General features: G+C 42.1%; 1 protein-coding gene across 1 annotated transcript in view; it reads left to right on the top strand.

Moving 5' to 3' along the window:
* Positions 1–19,429: 19,429 nt before the first annotated feature.
* Positions 19,430–22,072, top strand: part of DPP6 (dipeptidyl peptidase like 6) — a 1,254,484-nt gene continuing 1,251,841 nt past the window's right edge. Inside the window, exon 1 of the mRNA XM_051857103.3 lies at positions 19,430–19,892. Within this exon, the coding sequence (XP_051713063.3) occupies positions 19,833–19,892 (60 nt within the window). The 5' untranslated portion in view covers positions 19,430–19,832. The remainder of the gene's footprint in view (positions 19,893–22,072) is intronic.

Below are 22,072 nucleotides of genomic sequence, written 5' to 3'. Positions count from 1 at the left end.
CCATTACTATTATCATCATTATCATTATTATTATCATTATTATTTTTTATGAATTGAGTCAGTCATTCAATAAGGAATTCATCCATAGACTGACCACTGAAGTGTTTTCCAGGTCTATGAATGTAGGAGATCCATCAATGAATAAGTTATTCTAACATTTGTAAGACTTGAATGCTGGCCGGCGCCGCGGCTCACTAGGCTAATCCTCTGCCTTGCAGCACCGGCACACCGGGTTCTAGTCCCGGTCGGGGCGCCGGATTCTGTCCCGGTTGCCCCTCTTCCAGGCCAGCTCTCTGCTGTGGCCAGGGAGTGCAGTGGAGGATGGCCCAAGTGCTTGGGCCCTGCACCCCATGGGAGACCAGGATAAGTACCTGGCTCCTGCCATCGGATCAGCGCAGCGCGCCGGCGGCCATTGGAGGGTGAACCAAAGGCAAAGGAAGACCTTTCTCTCTGTCTCTCTCTCTAACTGTCCACTCTGCCTGTCCAAAAAAAAAAAAAAAAAAAAAGACTTGAATGCTTCCCGTGCTCTCTGAGTATTCATAGGAACTTGAATCTTTGCACTATAACAAATGAGAATCAACTATAATTCTCATGTAAGATAATATTTATGGTAATTATGTGTTATTCTAAAATTCAATAAAATCATTTTTTAATTCCTTTTAAGATTCTCTCTGTTTTTACCTTGGGGATCACCATCAAGAAATAAAGATGTCTGGTCCAATGAGAATTTCGATCTTTGAAATCTGGCTGTGATGAAAGCGCTAGTACAATCGATTCATGATATGCTTTAGAATAAGCAGCATGACTTTCAGTTCTGAGCCCACCTTTGACTAATCATGTGATTTGACCATGGAGTTATTGTGAGAATGAAGCAGGATTATACACACAGGACTCAGCATGGTCTAACCAGACAGTAAAAATAATAGCTACCAGGCATTAAGCATTAACTACTATCATTAATTTTTTATCATTCGGAATGAAATTCTCACAGTCAAATTGTATAGTGCCCAGAAGGAGACATAACAATCTTCCAAATATTTCCTTTTTTATTTTTAAAAAAATCCAATAAGTTTGGGCTGGGGAAAAAATATGTGTGAAGGGAGTAGGGAATGAGATGTATTTAGAATGAAAAATAGAACACATTTCTTCCACACAGTTCTCAAAATCCAAACTCTCTCACTATCACCACCACTCTCTCCCTAGCAAAAGGAAGTCACTGTATAAAGTTTACAAACATGGGAAAAAAGTGTTTTGGAATCATCATAAGAAGCATGCATTTATTAAACATGCATATCTTTTCTAAATATACTATATATGTATTTCCTGTCTTGCAATGAACTACTTAAGTTATTATAAATATCATTCTACATCAATAACTAGAACTCTGCTTTGTTTTCCATCTCATTTTTTTCTTTTTTTTTTTTTCTTTTTTGACAGGCAGAGTGGACAGTGAGAGAGAGAGACAGAGAGAAAGGTCTTCCTTTGCAGTTGGTTCACCCCTCAATGGCCGCTACGGCTGGTGCGCCGAGGCTGGCGCACCATGCTGATCCGAAGCCAGGAGCCAGGTGCTTCTCCTGGTCTCCCATGGGGTGCAGAGCCCAAGCACTTGAGCTATGCTCCACTGCACTCCCAGGTCACAGCAGAGAGCTGGCCTGGAAGAGGAGCAACCGGGACAGAATCCGGCACCCCGACTGGGACTAGAACCCGGGGTGCTAGCACCACAGGTGGAGGATTAGCCTAGTGAGCCGCGGCGCCCATCCTTCCATCTCATTTTTATCAACTCTATTGCAGTATAATTTATAGCTAATAAAACTCACATATTTGATTATATGTTTTGTTATACTTTTATCAGTGTGTAGTTCAAAATAGCCTATTTCAATCAAAATGTAGATCTGAACAGCTTTGAGAAGTCCCTCCCTGTCTCTCTGAAATCAAATCAGTATTCTCCAAATCAGCACTTCCAGCAGTGACTTCTATTTTTTTATGATTTATTTATTTATTTGAAAGGCAGAGATACTTAGAGGTAGAGGCAGAGAGCGAGTTAGATCTTCCATCTCCTGGTTCACTCCCCAAATGGCCACAATGGCTGGAGCTGGGCTGATCTGAAGCCAAGAGCCTGGAGCTTCTTTCTGGTCTCCCACGTGGGTGCAGGAGCCCAACCACTTGGGCCATCTTATACTGCTTTCCCAGGCAATTAGCAGGGAGCTGGATTGGAAATGGAGCAGCTGGGACTCGAACTGACACCTATATGGGATGCCGGTGCTGCAGGTGGCGGCTTTACCTGCTATGCCACAGCTCCGGCCCCATTCTCTGTTTTCTATACTAGAAATTAGACTCATAGAGACAAAACAATATAGCGATTTCACTTTTGCTTCTGGTTTCTTTATCAATGAAGTAGTATTCCACTGTATGAATATATCATCTGTTTTTTAATATCCAATCACCAATTTATGAACATGTAGGCTGTTCCAGTGTTTTCATTTCTCTTGGGTAAATACCTAGCAGTGGATTCTGGATACAGGATAAATGTGCGTTTAACTTTATTAAGAACTACCAAACTTCCAATGTGGCTATGCTATTTTAAACTCTCACTGGAATCTATAACGCTTTGGTTGTTCAACATCTGTGAGAACAGCTGGAATTTTTGATAAATATATCAGTTGGGAGAAAGTTAATAAAATGATATTAAATTTTTGACCCATAAACATGCCAAATCTCTTCAATTGGTTCATTTTCTTTACCTTTGTTCAATGTTTTGCTATTTTCATTATGGAGGACTTGCACATTTTTATTGTTTCTAAGCAATTTGTACCTTTCTTTGATGCTTTTATAAGTGCCACTTTTTAAAATTTTATTTTCCAAGTTTTTTATTGCTTATATATGAAAATAAGTTTATTTTTCTGTATGTATGATGCTAAATTCATTTGTTAGTTCTTGTACTTTATTTATAAACTCCGTAGGGTTTTCTCTATATTGTATTATCTGCAAATTACAGCAGTGTTACTTCATTTATATCTTTTTGTCCTTTGCCTGCCTCAGTATCCTAGCTAGAATACTCAGTACAAAATTTAATAGAAATGGTGACAACCACTAAAACTCTTCTCTTTTTGTTTGTTTATATTATTAATACTCACAGAAAATTACTATTCTCCTCCCCTATAGATAATAGTTCAAAATGTTCTAGATGGAATCCTTATTTGAATAAATTCTGTGAAAATGCATTGTGTTGCTTTGGTACATATGTTTTTCATATTGAAAAGTTATACTATACTATACTATACTATATTAAGTATCTCGTGCTCTTTTTTACTTTCCTAAACTAGCTGAAAGTGAATTATGGCTAATTTCATCTCATTATCTGTTTTTGTGCAGACCATGAGCTAAGATTGGTGTTTGCGTTTTTCATACATTGAAAAAAATCAGAAGAATAACATTTCATGACATGTAAAAATTGCATAAAATTCCAATTTCAATCTCTATAAATATAATTTTATGGGATTACAAAAATTCTTATTAGTTTATGTGTAACTGTGGCTGCTTTCGTACCACAACTGCAGAACTGAATAGTTACAACCGAAATCATCTGGCTTACAACGCCTAAAATATTAACTCAATCTTTGCAATACAGCCTACAGACTCCTGTTCTTTGCAGGGGGATTTTCAAAGTTCTTGGAAAATAAATTAAAATGTAATGTGAAATTTCCATGAAGTTTTAAAAGTTCTTTTGTTCCATCCATTTTCTATGGATGCATTTTTGTGTGTGTTAAGGATTTACTTATTTATTTGAAAGGCAGATAGAAGGGGGAGGGAGAGAGAGAAGGTGAGGGAGGGAGAAAGCAAGAAAGAGAGAGATTTTCCATCTACTGGTTCACTCCTCAAATGGCCACAATGGCTGGGGCTGGGCCAGGCCAAAGCCAGGGGCCAGGAGCTTCTTTCAGGTCTTTCATGTGGGTGTAGGGGCCCAAGTAATTGGGCCATCTTTCACTGCTTTTCCAGGTGCATTAGCAGGGTGCTAGCTCAGAAACAGAGCAGCCAGGACTCAAACCAGCACCCATTTAGGATGCTGGCAGTGCAGGTTGTGACCACAGGGCCGGACCCCCACATTTTAATTTAATTCTTTTTATGTTGCTTTACCTACTGCACAGCACCTCTTTTGTATCCACACATTTCCCTTATCTACTGTCCTGTTTCCAACTTCTTACCATTGCAAACAATCTGAGTTTGTAGACTTTATAATAATAGTGTCTACAATTGGAAACACAGAGTTTCCATGAGGCCTGATGAAAAGAACTCCGGAACTAGATAGTAGAGATGTTTATACAACATTATGAGTGTATTTAATACTACTGAATTTTCTACTTTAAAATGATTAAAATGGTAAATTTTATGTTGTGTGTATTTTACCATGAAAAGAAAGGTAATTGATATTCTAAGTTGCTTGAAAGCAGTTTTCTCTGTTAAGTAGTTCAGGTTTGTTTACACTGTTCATTTATTTAGTCAATCCCTTCCTCACAGGAAGTACAGCAATAAACCAGCCCAGAGTTTCTCCAAATTAATAAGGTTCTACCTAATTAAGCTTTTAGAAAGTAACCCGAGAATCATTAATGAGCCTACAGATCTAGCCACTTCCATTATATCAAAGCAAAAAAGGTAATATTAATTTAATTTTCCTGAAGTGCATATGTAATATGTGGAAACTTTTAATGTAGCTTCATTGAAATATTTCAGTTGTTCTAGTAAGTTTAGTGACAGTTACTTTAAGAGAAGCACTAAATTTGAAGAGTCATATTTGAACTAGGTGTGTATGTATATGTACCATCTACATCAAATTTTGATATAAATTCCTAAGGAGTCAGTGCATTGAAATCAAAGCTATCTGTGCTGCACTTACTGAGCATGCAACTCATTTTCAAAGAGAGGGAGGCACAGAGAGTGACTGCCAGATAGATGGATATTCCATATGTGGGAACTGAAGTTCTGACATACAAAACCAGAGAGATGAAAGGTATGTGGGGCAATTAGAAAGAATACATGGGGCCGGTGCCATGGCACAGTAGATTATTAATCCTCAGCCTGTGGTGCCGGCATCCCATATGGGCGTCGGTTCTAGTCCTGGCAGCTCCACTTCTGATCCAGCTCTCTGCTGTGGCCTGGGAAAGCAGTAGAAGATGGCCCAAGTCCTTGGGCCCCTGCACCCATGTGGGAGACCCAGAAGAAGCTCCTGGCTCCTGGCTTCGGATTGGCGCAGCTCCAGCCATTGTGGCCATTTGGGGAGTGAACCAGAGAAGGAAGACCTTTCTCTCTGTCTCTACCTCTCACTGTCTGTAACTCTACCTCTCAAATAAAATAAATAAAATCTAAAAAAAAAAAAAGAAAGACTACAATATTTGGCATATATATGGAACACAGATGAAAGATGAAGAAAAACAAGGAAAGAAAAAAAAATACATGGCAAAACTCAATGTTACTTTGCTGAATGCAACCAGCACTATTTCAACATCAAAGTAAGATAGTAAGAGAACAGAGAATGAACATTGTCATATGAATATTTTATAGAGTTTTAGAAGTAATAACTTGGTACATTGAATTAATTTATACAATCAGCTCAAAAGGCACACATATATCTTCAGGGGTGCTGTAAAATCAGACCAATACAACTAAATTATGATTTGGAATTTTATTAGCCAAGGACAAAGGCAGCAGGAAAGATTCACCTAATCACAATTTTATGGTTTCCATTTTCCAAAATTTTCTGATGTAATATTCACTCAGCAAATATCAAAAAAAGCAGTTCATATAACCTTATCAAAGTGGATTAAATAATGGAAGACACTGAGAAAATACACGCTGAATTTAAATGTTTCATTAAGAAGCACAAATTTCGTTAAGAAGTTACTAAAAGTGACTTCTAAATACATTTAATTTAATTTATCTGTTTACTTGAAAGGTGGAGAGACAGAGAGCTTCCATCTGCTGGACCACTCTCCAAATGCATGCATTGGCCCCATCTGGGGTCCAAGGCCAGAGCTGGAAATTCAATCCAGGTCTCCCATGTGAGTAACATGTCGGAACCTAATTACTTGAGCCATCACTGCTCTTCATACTGTGTTAGTAGGAAACTGGAGTCAAGAGCCAAGACCAGAAACCAAACTCAGGTACTCTGATGTGGGACGCAGGCATCTTAACCACTCAGCTAAAAGCCTACACCCTAAAGATTTCTTGAAATTGATTGTGTATAAATGAGTAAACTATATAACCTATCAGGACACCATCCTAGTTAACATATTGTAAAGAATCTACAAACCCATAGCTCTTTTGCTCCCAGAATTTACAGCTTAAACAAACTGCCATATCAGAATGACAAATTCAAATTATTTGATATTAATTGTTTGAGATGAGTCCTTTCAAAATGTAGGCCATCTATCTATAACAATTAAGTTCACATTAATTGTCACAATTAATCTCCTCTTCCTGCCTGTGCCTCAACGGAGAAGTGAGCCAATTTCTCTCACTCTTCATATGAAACCTGAGTATGCGGGGCTACATCCCATCAGGAATACCTTCCAACTATTTTTAATTATTATGATTTTATAAAGCTATAAACTAAAGCTATGATTATTAACTCCTACTTCCTAATGTGTTTTAGTTGAGGGTTCTCCCTAGAAACAGACTAAATCAAGGATTACTATGTACAAGTAGTGAGTTAGCGAGTGATGCCAGAGACTCTAGCAGAATAGGGGACTGAGATGTGTTAGCCTTCACTCATCCAGATACAGACCGGATGAGGCCTGTCCTTCCGTGTTTTAGCAGGGAAAACACCTGCTTAAGGGAAGTTGGACAGGGAACCTGGGATGCTACCAGTCTGTAATAATAAATGTCAACTCAATTAAGGAGTAAAGGAGAGAAGTGCAGGTGCTTTCCACTGTGTAAGGGAGTTCTTTCAGGAGCCTGTGAACTAGAGTAGAATAGGCCAACAGCAAAGTCTCATATCTCCAAAGAACAAGTCTGGATTAGTATCCCACTCATAATCCATCATTGTCTGGGGCAAGGAAGTTGAGGCCTTACACAAATGTTGTGATGGATTCGAAAGCACAGCAGCCAGGACCTGGGGTCAGTTTTATTCTCTACAGTCAATAGTTCTGCCAGGCATTTTCCATGGCTACCATATGAGATATGGAAGGTGGGGGCAGGAAGGAATGGTGCATTTTAATGAAGTTACCAGTGCAGACTCTGGGAACTTGGAAAGACAGGGTGAAGCATGCAGCTCATATTAATCTTATCCTAGGGTTGAGGGCTAGGGAATTTATCTACCAAATCCAGTTGTTGAGTTGCAGGCCAGGATATGGATTCTAAGGCACATTTGCTTTGCCCCACACCCAGAAAAAGCCTTCAGGCAACTAACATAGAAGATCAAAGTTGAGACAGCTTAATAAACACAGAAACAACCAGTGCCACACGGATACAGGCAGGTCACCAACAGGGATCTTTTGCAATGTGCAAGACAGATGATTTCAGTGGAGGTCCACCTGGCCCCATGCTAGCCTTTCTTCTAGAATCAAGGGCATTTTAAATGTCCTTGTAAAGAAACAGGAGTCAAACTTGCTGTATGAAGGTGCTTTAACATAGTAGAAATGCTGTGGCTTCACCTACTTCTTCATGTGAACTTTTAGAACAAGGGAAAGAAACTAGGGGGCAGCCTTCTGTGTTTTCAAGCAAAGAATTGCATTTATTCCTATCAGTGCCCACCATATGACCTTCAATAGTCCCTTTTCTTTATGAGATTCACGGAGAGAATTATCTGAAGTTAAATAGGCTGTAACCTGAGAAAGCCTAATAGACCTGAAGTAAGGAAACAAAGTACAGGACAGTTAAGTTTCAAAACAGAACAGAACTAGCATTGCAATAATAAGCCAAGGGAGCTTAGAGAGCCAGTACAGGATGCACTCTAGGGACAGCCATTAGATATCATAACATAGTTACCCAATGAAGAAAAACAGATTCAGGAGAATATGATGTTTTGAAGAGGCTGCCTATAGAAGGGGATTATTTGCCAAAGACAATCTTAGGTTGCTTCACAAGTTATCTGGAATTACATCATCAACTAGTCTTTAATAACAGCAGAAAGTACCAAAGCTGTCAAAACAACATGTTCAACTGAATTGACTTGTAAGGAAAACATGCAAAACCTGCAATCATGAAAAACACCAGTCGTAGATCCTAAGAACCTAGAGCTTTCATACTTCACTGTCTAGAGTTACTGATGATTTTCTCATGACATTATTGGATTTAGGAACATTCCAGAATGGCTTAGGATTCCTAAGTTCCCAACATGTGCTTGGGTTGAGTGTTCTGTAGAAGCAGCAGTTCCATATAGTGTCCATTGAAAGCTCAGTAGATGTTGAATAAATATCAATGCTAAAATGACCATGGAAGTGGTCAGTGTTCATCACAGGAAAAGCTTCATTTCCATGAATGCATCTCTCCATATCCTACTTCTAGACTGATGAGAAAGAATAATCTACACTGAACTCAATTCACTCATTCATTTATTTATTTTCATTTTATTTGAAAAGCAGAGAGAGTGAGAAAAACAGAGAGAGAGAGATCTTCCATATGTTAATTCAATACCCAAATGCATTAACAGCCAGAGTTAGAACAAGTAAATGCCAGGAGTGTGAAACTCAATCCTGGTGTACCACATAGATGGCAGGACCCAAGTATTTCAGCCATCACCTTCTTCTTCCCAGGATGCACATTAGCAGGAAGCCAAATTGGAAGTGGAGGCACCAGGACTTGAACCCAAGCACTCCAATATAGGTTGGGACTTCCTACAAGGTGACTTAACTGCGGTGTCAAACACCCATCCAGCAATTCGCTCTTTTTTTCTTTTTAAAGATTTATTTATTTATTTATTTATTTGAAAGTCGGAGTTATACAGAGAGAGAAGGAGAGGCAGATAGAGAGAGGTCCTCCATCGGATGGCTCACTCCCCAATTGGTTGCAACGGCTGGAGCTGCGCTGATCCAAAGCCAGGAGCCAGGAGCTTCTTCTGGGTCTCCCACGTGGGTGCAAGGGGCCCAACCACTTGGGCCATCTACTACTGCTTTCCCAGGCCACAGCAGAGAGCTGGTTTGGAAGTGGAGCAGCCGAGTCTCAAACTGGTGCCCATGTGGGATGCCGGTGCTTCAGGCCAGGGCATTAACCCGCTGCGCCACATGGCCGGCCCCAAGCAATTCACTCTTATCTCAGATCCATGGCTAAAGGGGAGACAGCCAGAAGTTCAATCATACTTCAAAAATGACCCTGGTTGTTGTTTCTGCTTCCCTCTGCCAAACAGGTCAGATATGAGTTTGTATCACAAGTGATTGAACTAACACTATCTCACTTGAAAAAAACGAAGTTTAATCAATAAAAATGTAATGAAGAGTGCACTACCAAAAGACAGTGAGAGATCAGTACACTTTAAATCTTACTCTCAGAAACAGCATTGTCACTAAAATTTGATTTAGAAATACACAGAAGTGGTGGCATAACAGTCACTTTGCAGGTTATTCATTGGAGCAGGTTAGCAGAAAACCAAGTATCCATTTTCTCAGATAGTGACTGCTTGCACTGTGTCTTTTCTTCATTCCTAATGACAGTTAAAAAAAAACACACACACAATTCTGTGGATGTTAAGCAAGCAAAATAGGAGGCAAAGGAAGTCAACAATGTGATACTGAATTAAACTTGGTAAAACCTAAGTCATAGTCAGCTTGTTCTGTACACTGACTTGGGAAGTCGAGACCAATTGTCCAGATTTTAGCTTTGAGGGTTTCTCTATTACACTAATTTTGGAGTGGTCTGTTTGCTGCAACCTAAGGCCATTGGGAAGATGCTTGGGGGATCTGAATGACTGCAACTACAGAATAGAGTAGTAATTACACAGAATAGAGTAGTAATTACACAGAATAGAGTAGTAATTACATAGGTCACTGGCATCCGGAAGACAGAATCATGTGTGGAGTTTTTGGGAAATGGTCCATGGAGATGGAAAGGAAAGGATCACAAAACTTCTGCTCATCTCTCAGTTATTTCCTGTGTTTTGCCTCTTCAAGCTTTCCGAAGTCAGAATCTGCTGTGTGCTTATCTGGTACTGAAGATGAGTCACTAACAAATCCATTGTAGTGTAAATTATCCATTTTACTACCCAAAAAATACTGTTTATTAGAAAGCTGTCCACCCTACACTGTAGTTTCTGACTTTCATATCAAACATTTAAAACTATGATGGCAGCTCCAGTGGGCTACTTCAGAAATGGCTCCTGATGATCCCACTGGAAGTGAAATGTTAATTAGGAAATGGCGAAAGCTTAGTGGGAATCCAGTCTGCCATTATTCTAAACACAGAAGACGTATGCAGTTGACCAAGGCGACTTCCTGGCAATGTGGAAGTTAGTGCTTGTGTTTGTTTGCTACAGCTGCTTATAATATAATATGAGAAAAAAAGACATAAATTGAAGAGAGAATTTTTTTAGGAAAAAAATGAAACAAAAGATCTTAAGGTTTTATATATATATATGTGTGTGTGTGTGTGTATACATGTATATATATGTGTATATGTATATATGTACATATATACACACAGAGACACATAGCTTCAGCTCCAACAAAGAGCTTAAAAATAATTTTTCCCCCTTTATCGCCAGAAAAAAAATCTGAAATAAACAGAACTCAATATCAATGAAATTTCTTGAATTTAGAAGAGATATAAGGTCCCAGCGTAAACTGACACCCAGAAATCTTTGCAGCTAGGAGAATTAAGGGAGATCTACCCCGCTGGAGCAGAAGCCACTGGAGGCATAAACTGATGATGACACTTGTCTGGTAATTTCAATGATTTGCCAGAACCTGAGTGGGATAATGTGAGAGTAGGAAACTGACGGCGGTCAATTGGGTCGGATAATATTGGGTATTTCCAAAAGGCACGTTGGTTAAAGTGCTCATCCCCAGAGCCTTGCACTTTCATTAAAGACAGGACATAACTCAATTATGGTCTGAAAGGCCTTGGAAAGTGATGATACCGGATGAAGTCACTGGGGTGTGTTACTGGATTGTGGTGGCTTTAGAAGGGACCACATGGAGAACAAGCACGCGCTCTGCTTCCTGGTTCTCATGTGACTGTTCACCTGCACAAGCCCTGCCATTGCCAGCCTTCATCTTATCAGATACAGACCAATGGCATCACTTGTCTCAAGCTGTGAACCTCCAAGCCATGAACCAAAACAAACCTCCCTCCTTCATAAGCAGTTTCTCTCAGAGACGTTAGTTATAGAAATGAACAGCTGATTTGCACATATCCTTAGGGTCCCGAGTACTTGTGGATTTCACTCCCAGGAGCCTTACCAACTTCTCACAGTGAAGAGCTGTGGTCCTGGAAGGGGTGAAGAAGGGAATCATTGTGGTGAAAAAGTACGCAGAGAAATCTTTCCTGGGGGAAATGCCTGTCAGACACTTACCCACCTGAAGGATGGCCATTTTTTCCACTCTGTCCTCCAGCAGCCTTCCTACTGCTCTTAAGGGGGTGGAGAGGGGGAAGAGAAGTGGGAAATGAAGCTAGGAAACACTTGTTTTGTTTATTTGGGAGGCAGAGTCATAGAGAGAGAAAGGGAGAGACAGAGAGAGAAAGTGAGAGGTATTTCATCCCCTGGTTCACTCTCCAAATGGCTGCAATAGGTTAGGGCTGGGCCAAACTGAAGCCAAGAGCCAGGATCTTCTTCCAGGCCTCCCATATGGGTGCAGGGGCCCAAGGACTTGGGCCATCTTCTGCTGCTTTCCCAAGTTCATTAGCCAGAAGCTGGATCCGAAGTGGAGCAGCTGGGACTTGAACTGATACTCATATAGGATACTGGTGCTGCAGGTAGCAGCTTAAGCTACTATGCCACAGTGCCAACCCCTGCAAAGAAGCACCTGTGAAAGCCAAAGGCTATATGCCCACAAAGACCGAGGTGCAGTTATAAGATTACAGGATGCTTCCCCTGCGCCACGCCTTACCAGCACACGAACAGGGCTCTGACGTGGTAACAGTGAGTTTGCCTGAAAAGCCAAAAACATGGACTCCCTCTGAGGAGGTCTATGGGAGTCTCAAGTCAACATGAAGGACATTGGAGGGATCTGTAGCCACTGTCACCTACAACCACAGCAAATGTTAAACATGAACCCACTCCTTGCCAGATTAATAACTACAAAATCCGAGATTAATAGTCTATCTCTGTTATTCCTAGCCAAGGCATCATGTCTGGCTCCCAAGAGAAAAATTTAAGCCCCCCCCCCTCAAAAAAAGGTAAATGCAAAACATCCTCAGAAGACGTAACATGAGAACCAGCCTCAGATACGATAGATTGGGCATTAGCGGGGATTTACAATAACAAAAATTGATGAGTTAATGGCTGGAATGGAGGAAATTGGCAACAGGCAAGAACAAATGGGAAATATAAGTAGAAAGAAATTCTATACAGGAACCAAAAGGAAATGCTACAAGTGAAAAATTACAGGGAGAAATGAAGAACGTTTTCAATAGTCTCATCAGTGAATGTACAAGTCCGAGGAAAGAAACAGCAAGCTTAACGGTAGTAGGTCAGTAGAAACAATTCCTTTCTTTTCTTCTAAGATTTATATGTTTATTCAAAAGTCAGAGTTACAGAGAGAGAGGGAGATCTTCCATTGCTGGTTTACTCCCCAGATGGCTCCAAATGCCAGGGGTGGACCAGGCTGAAGCCAGGAACCAGGAACTTCATTTGAGTCTCCCACATGGATGGCAGGGGTCCAAACAGTTGGATTATCTTGGGCTGCTTTTCACAGGCCATTAGTAGGGAGCTGGATTGGAAGTGGAACAGTCAAGACACAAACCAGAGCCCATACGGGATGTGGGCATTGCAAGGGGTGGCTTTACCTGCTATGCCACAAATGCTGGCTCCTGAAACAATTCCAAAAGTGTAGCTACATGTATTTGCAATGGCAGAAGGAGAAGAAGAGAAAAAAATGAAGAAATACTTGAAATAAAAGTAGCAGAGAATTTTCCAAAATTAGTGACAGATACTAAAGCACACATCCAGGAGGTATAGAAGGTACCAAGCAGGATAAACATCAAAGCAAAACCTACTGGGTGTTCAGACTCAAACTTCAGAAAGCAAAAGACAAGGAGAAAATCTTGGATATAGAGTAAAAGGAACCTTACCTACAGTGAACAAGGGAAAGAACCCCATCAGATTTCCTATCAGAAATCATAGAAGCAGGAAGAATGGAATTTGTTTAAAGAATATGTAAGTGTTAAGAAAATGGAGAATATTTATAGTGCTAAAAGGAAAAAAAAAATACCAACCTGAGAAATAAAAGTGAACTTAAAGCTTTCTCAAGTAAACAGAAGTTAAGGCAAGCAGTCACCAGCAGACTTCCTTCTAAGAAACATTGGAAGAAAGTGATAAAGGCCAGAAACTCACATCTTGGAAAAAAGGGAAACAGTGTGAGAAAAGGAATAAATAAAGGTAAAATAAAATCTTTTGCTTTTCTCTTTTTCAAATGATCTTGTCATATATTTAAGTGAAATGAGTCACAGTGAAGACAGTGTTTCAGCATCATTTAAAGGTAGATTTAGATTTATTAAAAAAATATATAGGGGAGTGAGCATTTGGCACAGTAGTTAATATGCCACTTAAGACACCTGCAACCCTTATCAGAGTAGCTGAGTTCAAGTCCTGACTCCACTTCTCCTTCAAGCTTCCTGCTAATGCACACTCTGGTAGCCAGCAAGTGATGGCCGAAGTACTTGGGTCCTTGATGCCCAAGTGTGAAATCCAGATTTAGTTCCAGGCTTAAGCTCCAGCTGTTCTAGATATCTCGGGAGGAGACCACCAGACAGATAATCTATCTCTGTGGCTCTCTTTCCCTCTCTACTTTTCAAATAAAGAAAAAGTTTAAAAAGTTAAAAAATGTATATTGGAAACTCTAGGGCTCCTATATTAGTTTGTTTTTCATTACTATAGTAAGATACCTGAATCAGGCCACTTTACAATATAAACATTGATTTTGTCCCATGGTTGGAAGCGGGAGGTCTAGAGGCCTCATCTGCTGATGGTCTTCCAGCTGCCAGGGTCTTGAGGTGGCACATGGCAAGAAAAAAGGAATACAAGTTTGTGTCTGGTTTCTGGCCCTCTTCTTCCAAAACCACCAGAATTTAATCACAGTGGCTCCACCCTAATAACTTTATCTAATGCTAATCACTTCCCCAAGACCTAACCTCTAAACAGCCTAGTCAGATTAAGTTTTACCTTTCTTTAATTTTTTTAGTTATTTGAAAGGCAGAGTGACACATGGGGGGTGGGGAGAGGGGTAAGAATGAGATCTTCCATCCGCTGGGTAACTCACCCAACTTCCAGGGCTGGGCCAGGCTGAAGGCAGGAGCCAGGAGCTTCATCCAGGTCTCCCTTGTGGGTGTCAGGGGCCCAAGTAATTGGACTATTGCCCATTGCGCACTCAGCAAGAAGGTGGATCATAATCTGAGCAGCCAGGACTTGAACTGGTGCTCTGATAGGGAATTCAGGCACTGTAGGTGGCAGCTTAACCTGCTGTGTCACAAAGCCCTTCCTAATTTCTATCTTTTTAACCAGTCGTAATAGGGCCTCCTTCATGTTTCCTAGATTTCTCCATTTTGAGCAGGTTTGTCTATAGCTGTTGTCAAACACCCATCCCAGCATTCACTGTTGGATGTGCATTGGAAAGCTACCGTATATCTTTGTACTTGTCTGAAGACAGAGCTCTACTCAACAACCGCAACAACAACAAACACAAAACTGCACCCACGGAGCACATCCATCCTTACAACTGATTTAGATGATAGAATTCTGGATTTGAGCTGATCTTGTGTTGAGATGACTTTTGAGGACCTTGGAAGGAAGTGGACATATTACACATAGCAGGGCGTTACACATTAGCAGCCAAAAGACAGATTTTGGAAGGCACCTTCTTATATAGCACCCAGTAAAAACATCCTCCTGGTATTCACCCCTTTGTGAAGCCTCCTCCCTTGGGCATGGAAGAGGTCTAGTGACTTGTTTCCAATCAACAGAACATGGCACACATGATGTCAACTCTTCTAAATTTTGTTTATAAATCCATTGCAACCATAATCAAAATCTCACATCCCTTTTTAGAAATGGATTGATTTATTTACTTATTTGAGAGAGTGAGAGAGTGAGACAGACAGTGATGTCTTCCATCTATTGATTTACTCTCCCAGATGTCCACCATGGCCAGGCTTCAGCCAGGTTGGAGCCAGGAACTCCCTCTGGGTCTCACATGTGGGTGGCAGGGACTCAAGCACTTGAGGCATCATCTGCTGCCTCTCAGTGCATTAACAGGGAGCTAGATTGGGAGCACAGAGTAGATGGGGTTAGAAGCAGGTACGGATACAGGATGTGGGTGTCCCAATTGGCAACAAAACCTGCTGCGCCACAAGATCCCATCCCTCAGAAAGCCCTTGTGTAGATCTTGATGCACTGCCTGTTAAATGTAAACAAAGGCAAAATCCATGGAAGGCCAACGCACTGCTGAAGAATGATTTAAGGACTATCCATGATTACGTAGTCAATTATAGTGACTTCCATCTTGCTTATATTGTCTCTCAACGCCCCCCCCACCCCACCCCAATGCTTGCTTTGGTGAAACTGGCTGACCAGGCCCACATGGCAAGGAAACAACATTTAGCTTCTGATCAAGTTTCGACAAGGAACTGAGGCCCTTGCTCCCAAAGCCTTTGAAGAATTGACACTTATCGACAGTCATATAAGTGAACGCAAAAGCAAATCCTTCCCGTTAGACCTTTCAAAGAGACTGCAGCTCATCTGACAACTTTCTTACTATTTAGTGGAGACCGTCTAGCAGAATTCAGAGCTAAGCTGTGCCTGGATTCCAGACCCCTAGAATTTCTGAAACAATAAATACGCTTTGCTTGAAATCTTTTTCAGATTATTTGATATGCAATAATAAATAAGTCAGCAGTTTAAAATGGTGCATTTTAAAAAATGTTTTCGGAGTTTCTCTCTCTCTCTCTCTCTTTTTTTTTTTTTTATAAATTTATTCATCTATTTTGAAAGGCAGAGGAGATACAGAGAGAAAGATCTTGCATTCACTGGTTCACTCCCCAAATGGCCAAGGCTGGTCTCCCATGGGTCTAGGGGCTCCAATAGGTTTTGGGGCCCAAGCACTTGACCATCTTCCACTGTTTTCTCAGATGTATTAGTAGGCAGCTGAATTGAAAGTAGAGCAGCTAGGACTCAAACCAGTGACAATATGGGATACTGGTGTTGCAGGCCATGGCTTCATCTACTATGCCACAAGTTTCTTTAAAAAAATAAACCTTTACCTACACTAGGACCCAACAATTCCACTCCTAGACACTTATAAATGAGAAATTAAACTATATGTTCACCAAAAGACCTGTGCACAAATCCTCATAGAAACCTGATTAATAAGTCAAACACTAAAATTAGAAATGCAGTTATTAGTAAAACAATGGTAAATAAGTAATGGTGCAATTGTACAATAGAATGGTACTTAGCAATAAAAAGAATGAACTACTGAAATACACAAAAACATGATGAGACTCAAACTTTGTGTTCAGTGAAAGTTCAAAATACATGATTTCACTTTTAAGAAATTATAGAATAAGCAAAACTAGTCTATGATGGTAAAATTTAAACAATTGCTGAGGCGCTAGAGTTGTGGACACAATGTTAAAGCACTGCTGGGACACTGGCACCCCATATCCGGGCACTGATTTGAGTTCCACCTCTTCCACTTACCATCCAGGTTTCTACTATAGCACCTGGGGAAGCACCAGAGGATGCCCTTGGGCCTTGGGTCCCTATCATGCATGAGGAGACCACAGTGGGGTTCCTGGCTCCTGGCTCTGGTCTGCCCAGCCCTGGCTCTTGTGGCCATTTGGGAAATGAACCAGTGGATGGGAGATCTCACTTTCCCTGTGTCTCTTTTTCTCTCTCTGTTGCTCTGCCTTTCTAATAAGTGAATCTCTCTGTTGGGTTAATCTTACGAGTATAAAGAAAACTGAAAATAGATGTTTGTAAAAATTAAAAGTGGGAATAGGAGACAGAGGAAGAAGAAGAGGGGGTATGGGTGGGAGGTAGGGTGGGACTGGAAGAACCACTATGTTCCTAAATTTGTATACATTGTACTTTTAAAAAGGCCAAAAAAGGAACCCCCTACCCCAAAAAATAAAAATAATGAATCTATGGGAAAAACTCCACAATTATTGCTTTTTAGGGGGTGTTGTTGAGAGGAGGCAAAGTACGCTAATGAGAGTGATAGGAGTATTACATATCTTAATAGAAGGGTGGCTATACAGATATATCCATCTGTCAAAACTAATCCGTTTGTTTCACTGTGTGCACATTAAACCACAAGAAAAAAGCAGATGGTAACATTAAACAAAGGAAAAGATGATGAAACCCTATATCCACTATGTAAAAATCATTAGGAATAAAATTGTTCATGCCATGGAGAAAAAAGTGTTGTTTTTTCCTAAAACATAGCTGATTATGTAAAACATTTTCATCAATGACAAAGTCAATTGGACGTCAAGAGCATCTTTCGTGATGTTTTCTTTGCAACTTTTTCAAGTTCCATTGATAAAATGTATTTCTGAAAACAAAGGTGAACCTCCAAGGTCGAGGTCATGATGAGTTCCTCTCAAGGCCATTGCCTGTGCTGCTCATGGTGGCTATTACAACTTGGAATTGGGAAAATTAAAGAAAGGACAATGAATAGCAACAAATAACTAAAGAATTAAAAGAAAACCCTTTTTGATCTTAAAGGGGTTCCCTGTAGGAGTGTGCTTGTTACCAAGCTAGATACCTGAAGGAGTCAGTGCAACTCTGGTCCTCATTGATGACTTCAGCTCCTTCCTTTACCATTCACATAACATGGGAGACTGAGAAGGAGCTCCCGGCTCCTGGTTTTTGCCTGACCCACACTGCGGTGACTGTTCCTCGCCACCTCCAGAGAATTAGGCAGGCTGCCCGCAGCTTGCCCTGACCGAGGAGGGGAAAGTGCGCCACCCACCACTCAGCCTTCCCCAAACCCGGGGGACAATCAGGCGCGGTGTGGAGCCCAGTCGAAGCAGGGTCTCACTTTACTGTAAAAGGGAGGTGTATATATAGCTGAGGTACAGAGCGGATGGTACAGAGCAGATGAGCTGGATGCGGGCAAGGGGTGGGGTGTTGTGATGCAAAAGGGTCCTAGCCACTCCTATTATCCCACCTTAATGGTCCTTAGGCAGAAGCGCCCTGGGGCTGGGGTGTTTGCTAACAGAGATTTGAAACTTAAAGTCAGGTTTTCAAATTCGAGGCAGGCTCAGGAAAATTCCCCTAGGCCTCTCCGGATTCAGCGTCCCGCACACCACACCTAGATGTTGGGAGCATTTGGGGGGAGTGAACCAGCAGATGGAAGATTCTCTCTCCCTCTTTCGCTCTCCTTTTTGAGTAGACAAAAATAAATAAACATTTAAAGCTCTGAGGTTGGGAAATAGAAACATAATTATGTGGCTTGATTTTCCATCCAGAATATCAAAAACAACAACTTCTGCTTGGGTGAATCAACAAAAAGTTCACATTTTGCTCAGGAATGGGGCAGTATCCTGATGAGCTGTTGGTCCACTGTCCAGACTTGTGATTCTAAAATGTTGCAATGCAGTCTTCATGAAGCAGTTGTTTGCTTTCTCTTAGTTCCCCAGGGTCAATTCCCTTTTGATCTATGCCCAAATGCTGCCTCCTGAGATTATGACTTCACAGGTACCAAAAGGAAAAAGAGGGGAAAAACAAGAAGAGGGAAAAGAAAAAAAAAAAATATCGACTTGGGGCACTGCTACCGCCCTCCCCCGTATAGGACCATAAACAAGCAGATTGGGCCGCCTGCAAAGGGAGCCGACGTCCCGGGGTCAGCGCCCCTGCTAGCAACCATCAGTCTTGGGGACTTCGCCAATGAGCCCGCGCGCACTGTCCTAGCCCTTCCACTTTTTCCTCCTCTACTTTCTCGGCTTGGCTTGTGCCCTCGCTCCTGAAAGAGCCTCGCATGCCACCTCCCGACCAGCCCGGGAAGATTTGGTGACTGGAGCCCCGAGCTGGCGCTGCAGGCGAGAGTGAGGCGCGAGCCCCTTTCTTAATTAAACCCTGCAAGGTGGGTGGGGCACTGGTGTTCGCCCTGATTACCAGGCTGCAGCCTGAGTTCCTGAGACTGCAATGGAGTGTGGGCGAAATCCTGCAGGAGCGGAGCTCGAACCCGTGTGTTCCCCGCGGTGGCTGCAGTGCCCGCGCGGCGGGAGGGCGTGAGTGCGCGTGGCTCCCGGGCTTTCGGGAGTTTCCCCACCCCTTGCGCAGAGAACAGCCCAGTCCTACACACCCTCGACTCCCTCGCACACGCCTCCTCGCTGCTCCTCGGAACTCTCTGGATTTGCTCCGGCTTCTGGTCTTGAGTCCTGGATTGTTTCCCAGGAAGGCAGCACTGGGCACTGCGCCCTCGGAGCTGCTGGCGCCTGCCGGGGCTCCCTCGGGGTCCTAGAACTGCTTCTTGGTCTTCGCCTCTGGGCTGTGGATCTTACTGTCCCTGGACTAGGAGCCTCGCAGAAACCCGCAGGGTGAAGACTCCCCTCCTGGACCGCCGCGACTGGGCTGGAGAGAGAAGACCCCGTCGTGTGTCCCAAGAGGCGCGCACCACGGCCGCCACCCTCCACGCGCCCAGAAGTTTTAAAGGTGGACAGTCTGGAACCCCGAACTTCCTCTGGACATGAATCAAACAGCGGGAGCCTCCAATAACGTCAGGTGTCCTCCTGGTAAAAGCCACAAGGTAGGGACCCGCGACAAAGGGGGTTTGTGCGCCGAGTCTGGAGAGATCGGGGCTCTGGTTTTCGGGTAAGGAAAGACTCGCGCTGGCTGGCGCATTTTGAGCAGCCACCTGTCCCTCCCTTCCCAGCCCTGGTGGGGGTCCTTGTGTTAAGATGGTCGAGGAGTCGCGGGGGCTTGTTTGAATGTGTAGTGTTTGATAGATCCTATGCCAACAGCGGATCTCTGCAGGTGCACCTGCTCTGGGCTCCTTTGGGGCTAGAGATCCTGGAATGCTTCGCGGCGGGTCCGGCAGGTGCAGCTGTTTCCTCTGGCGAGTTTTTAGGGAGGAGAGCTCCTCAGTGGGAGGCGGAGTTCGCGGGAATCTACCCCTTAGGTCAGCGTTTGGGGAAGAGTGCTTCCTGGGAAGTGCGCTAGGCTCTCTGAAAGCCACTGGCTCTTAGTGTCAAGGACACGACACGTGTTTCGTTAACTTTAATGGACCAACGCGTGTCTGGAATGATTTCCAGGAAATTAAATAATGTTCAGAGAATGGGGAGCAGGCAGCTGTCAGGAATCCATGTAGAACCTCTCTAGTAGCCTGGAGAATGTGGGGACACGACTTGCTAAATGTCTCCTTCCATGCGCAAAGAAATGGATCGCCCCTAAGTTGGCGATTCCCCAGCCTTCCTGGCCTATCCCCAGGGTTCCTTTTTCTCCTTCTCGCTTATCTGTGATGCACCCTAGGCTGAGGTTTGTTTCCAAGGAAATTCTTTACCTGGGTTGTAGAGGGAAGCCCCCCAGCCATGTACCGATGTACTTCCAAAATATTTCACGGTTTTTATATATGTAGCTTTTAAAACCGAAAGAAGGCAAGTATTTTGGAGCTTGGTATTTGATATGCAACCTGAACCTATGCTGTGTTCTTTTGTCTTGTGTTTGAAACACCTATTGTGCACATGCATTTTATAATATATGTACTACCATGTTATAAAAATGTCCCCATTCAGATCTACTTGTTGGAATTTGGAGCTGGTGTGGAGTTGGGAGGTAGTAATGATATTAAGTTCACTTGGTGGCTAAAGAAGCCCTTGATCTGTTTGAGTTATGTAAGATGGAAGTTTAGGGCTGAATCCTTTTATTTCAACGGAATAATATCCAGCACTTTCCTCTCCTATCAATCAGATGTGGATGAAATATTTTCAGCAAGTCATATCTCTGATCTCTGCTCTCATTAGCTATGATTTGAGTACTCACATGTTTCACATTTACTTTATTTAATATCCATAGAAGAGTCTTTCTAATACATAGTAGCTGATGTTGCAAGATTTTAAATTAAAAATAACAAAGTTTCACGCATCAGTGATTATGTAGTAGAGACGTCTGTGGAGTTCAGATCGCTCAGTAATTTCTTTTAAAAAATGCCTTTGGCTCCACTGTTAAAATAGCTATTTGGCAGAATTGGATGGCGGGAGAGTGACACTGGGAAAACTTTCTGGGAGGTATTGGCACATCTACGGCCAATGTAGGGAGTCCTAGACCTGTGAAGCACATGTGATGGGTCTCTCTGTGATGTTCTCAAGCAACGAACAAGGAACAATCCTTCAAATCATATTAGTTCCATAAACAGCCACCACGAACCATTTATTTACCAAACTCCATAAACCCTTCTTAGATCCCAAGATCTGAGAACCCAGATATGAATTTAGTTCTTCATTCTCCTCCAGTCAACAATGCACTTATATTCATACTCTGTCATTTCTATTTCAAAATCTTTGGTGGATCGCTATTTCCTAAAAAAGTGATTATGACTATACATTAGCTAAAAGGAAATGTTATCCACTTTCTTTTCTCCAAGAGGAATGTGCTCAAATTGTACTTTGTTCAATGTTTGTAATTTGTAGTCTTGAAGATTTTTGTAGTGAGGATGTGGTATTGGAGACAGAGATGATGGGACATGAGGTGTTCATGAGTGTTCTACAGGGAGTGAAGTGCAGGCCCTAGCAGAGGGTTGATGATCAACATTGGTGCTTCTTCTTCTCTCTTTACCAGTCCTAGCTGCTGGCATTACAATGCTTTTAACAGACCGAAACTTAAATACAACCTTCTTTGATCCTGCAGGAGGAGGAGACCCTATCCTCTACCAACACTTAAAGCCCTGGACACAGCATGTAAGGTTTAGGTTAAATGTTTATGTCATCAAAT

The sequence above is a fragment of the Oryctolagus cuniculus genome, chromosome 7 (genome assembly GCF_051225735.1).
Source record: "Oryctolagus cuniculus isolate XC-2025 breed Fujian yellow rabbit chromosome 7, ASM5122573v1, whole genome shotgun sequence".
Classification (NCBI taxonomy): Eukaryota; Metazoa; Chordata; class Mammalia; order Lagomorpha; family Leporidae; genus Oryctolagus; species Oryctolagus cuniculus.
Note: the sequence above shows the minus strand (reverse complement) of the source record. Positions and strands in the feature narration are given on the sequence as shown.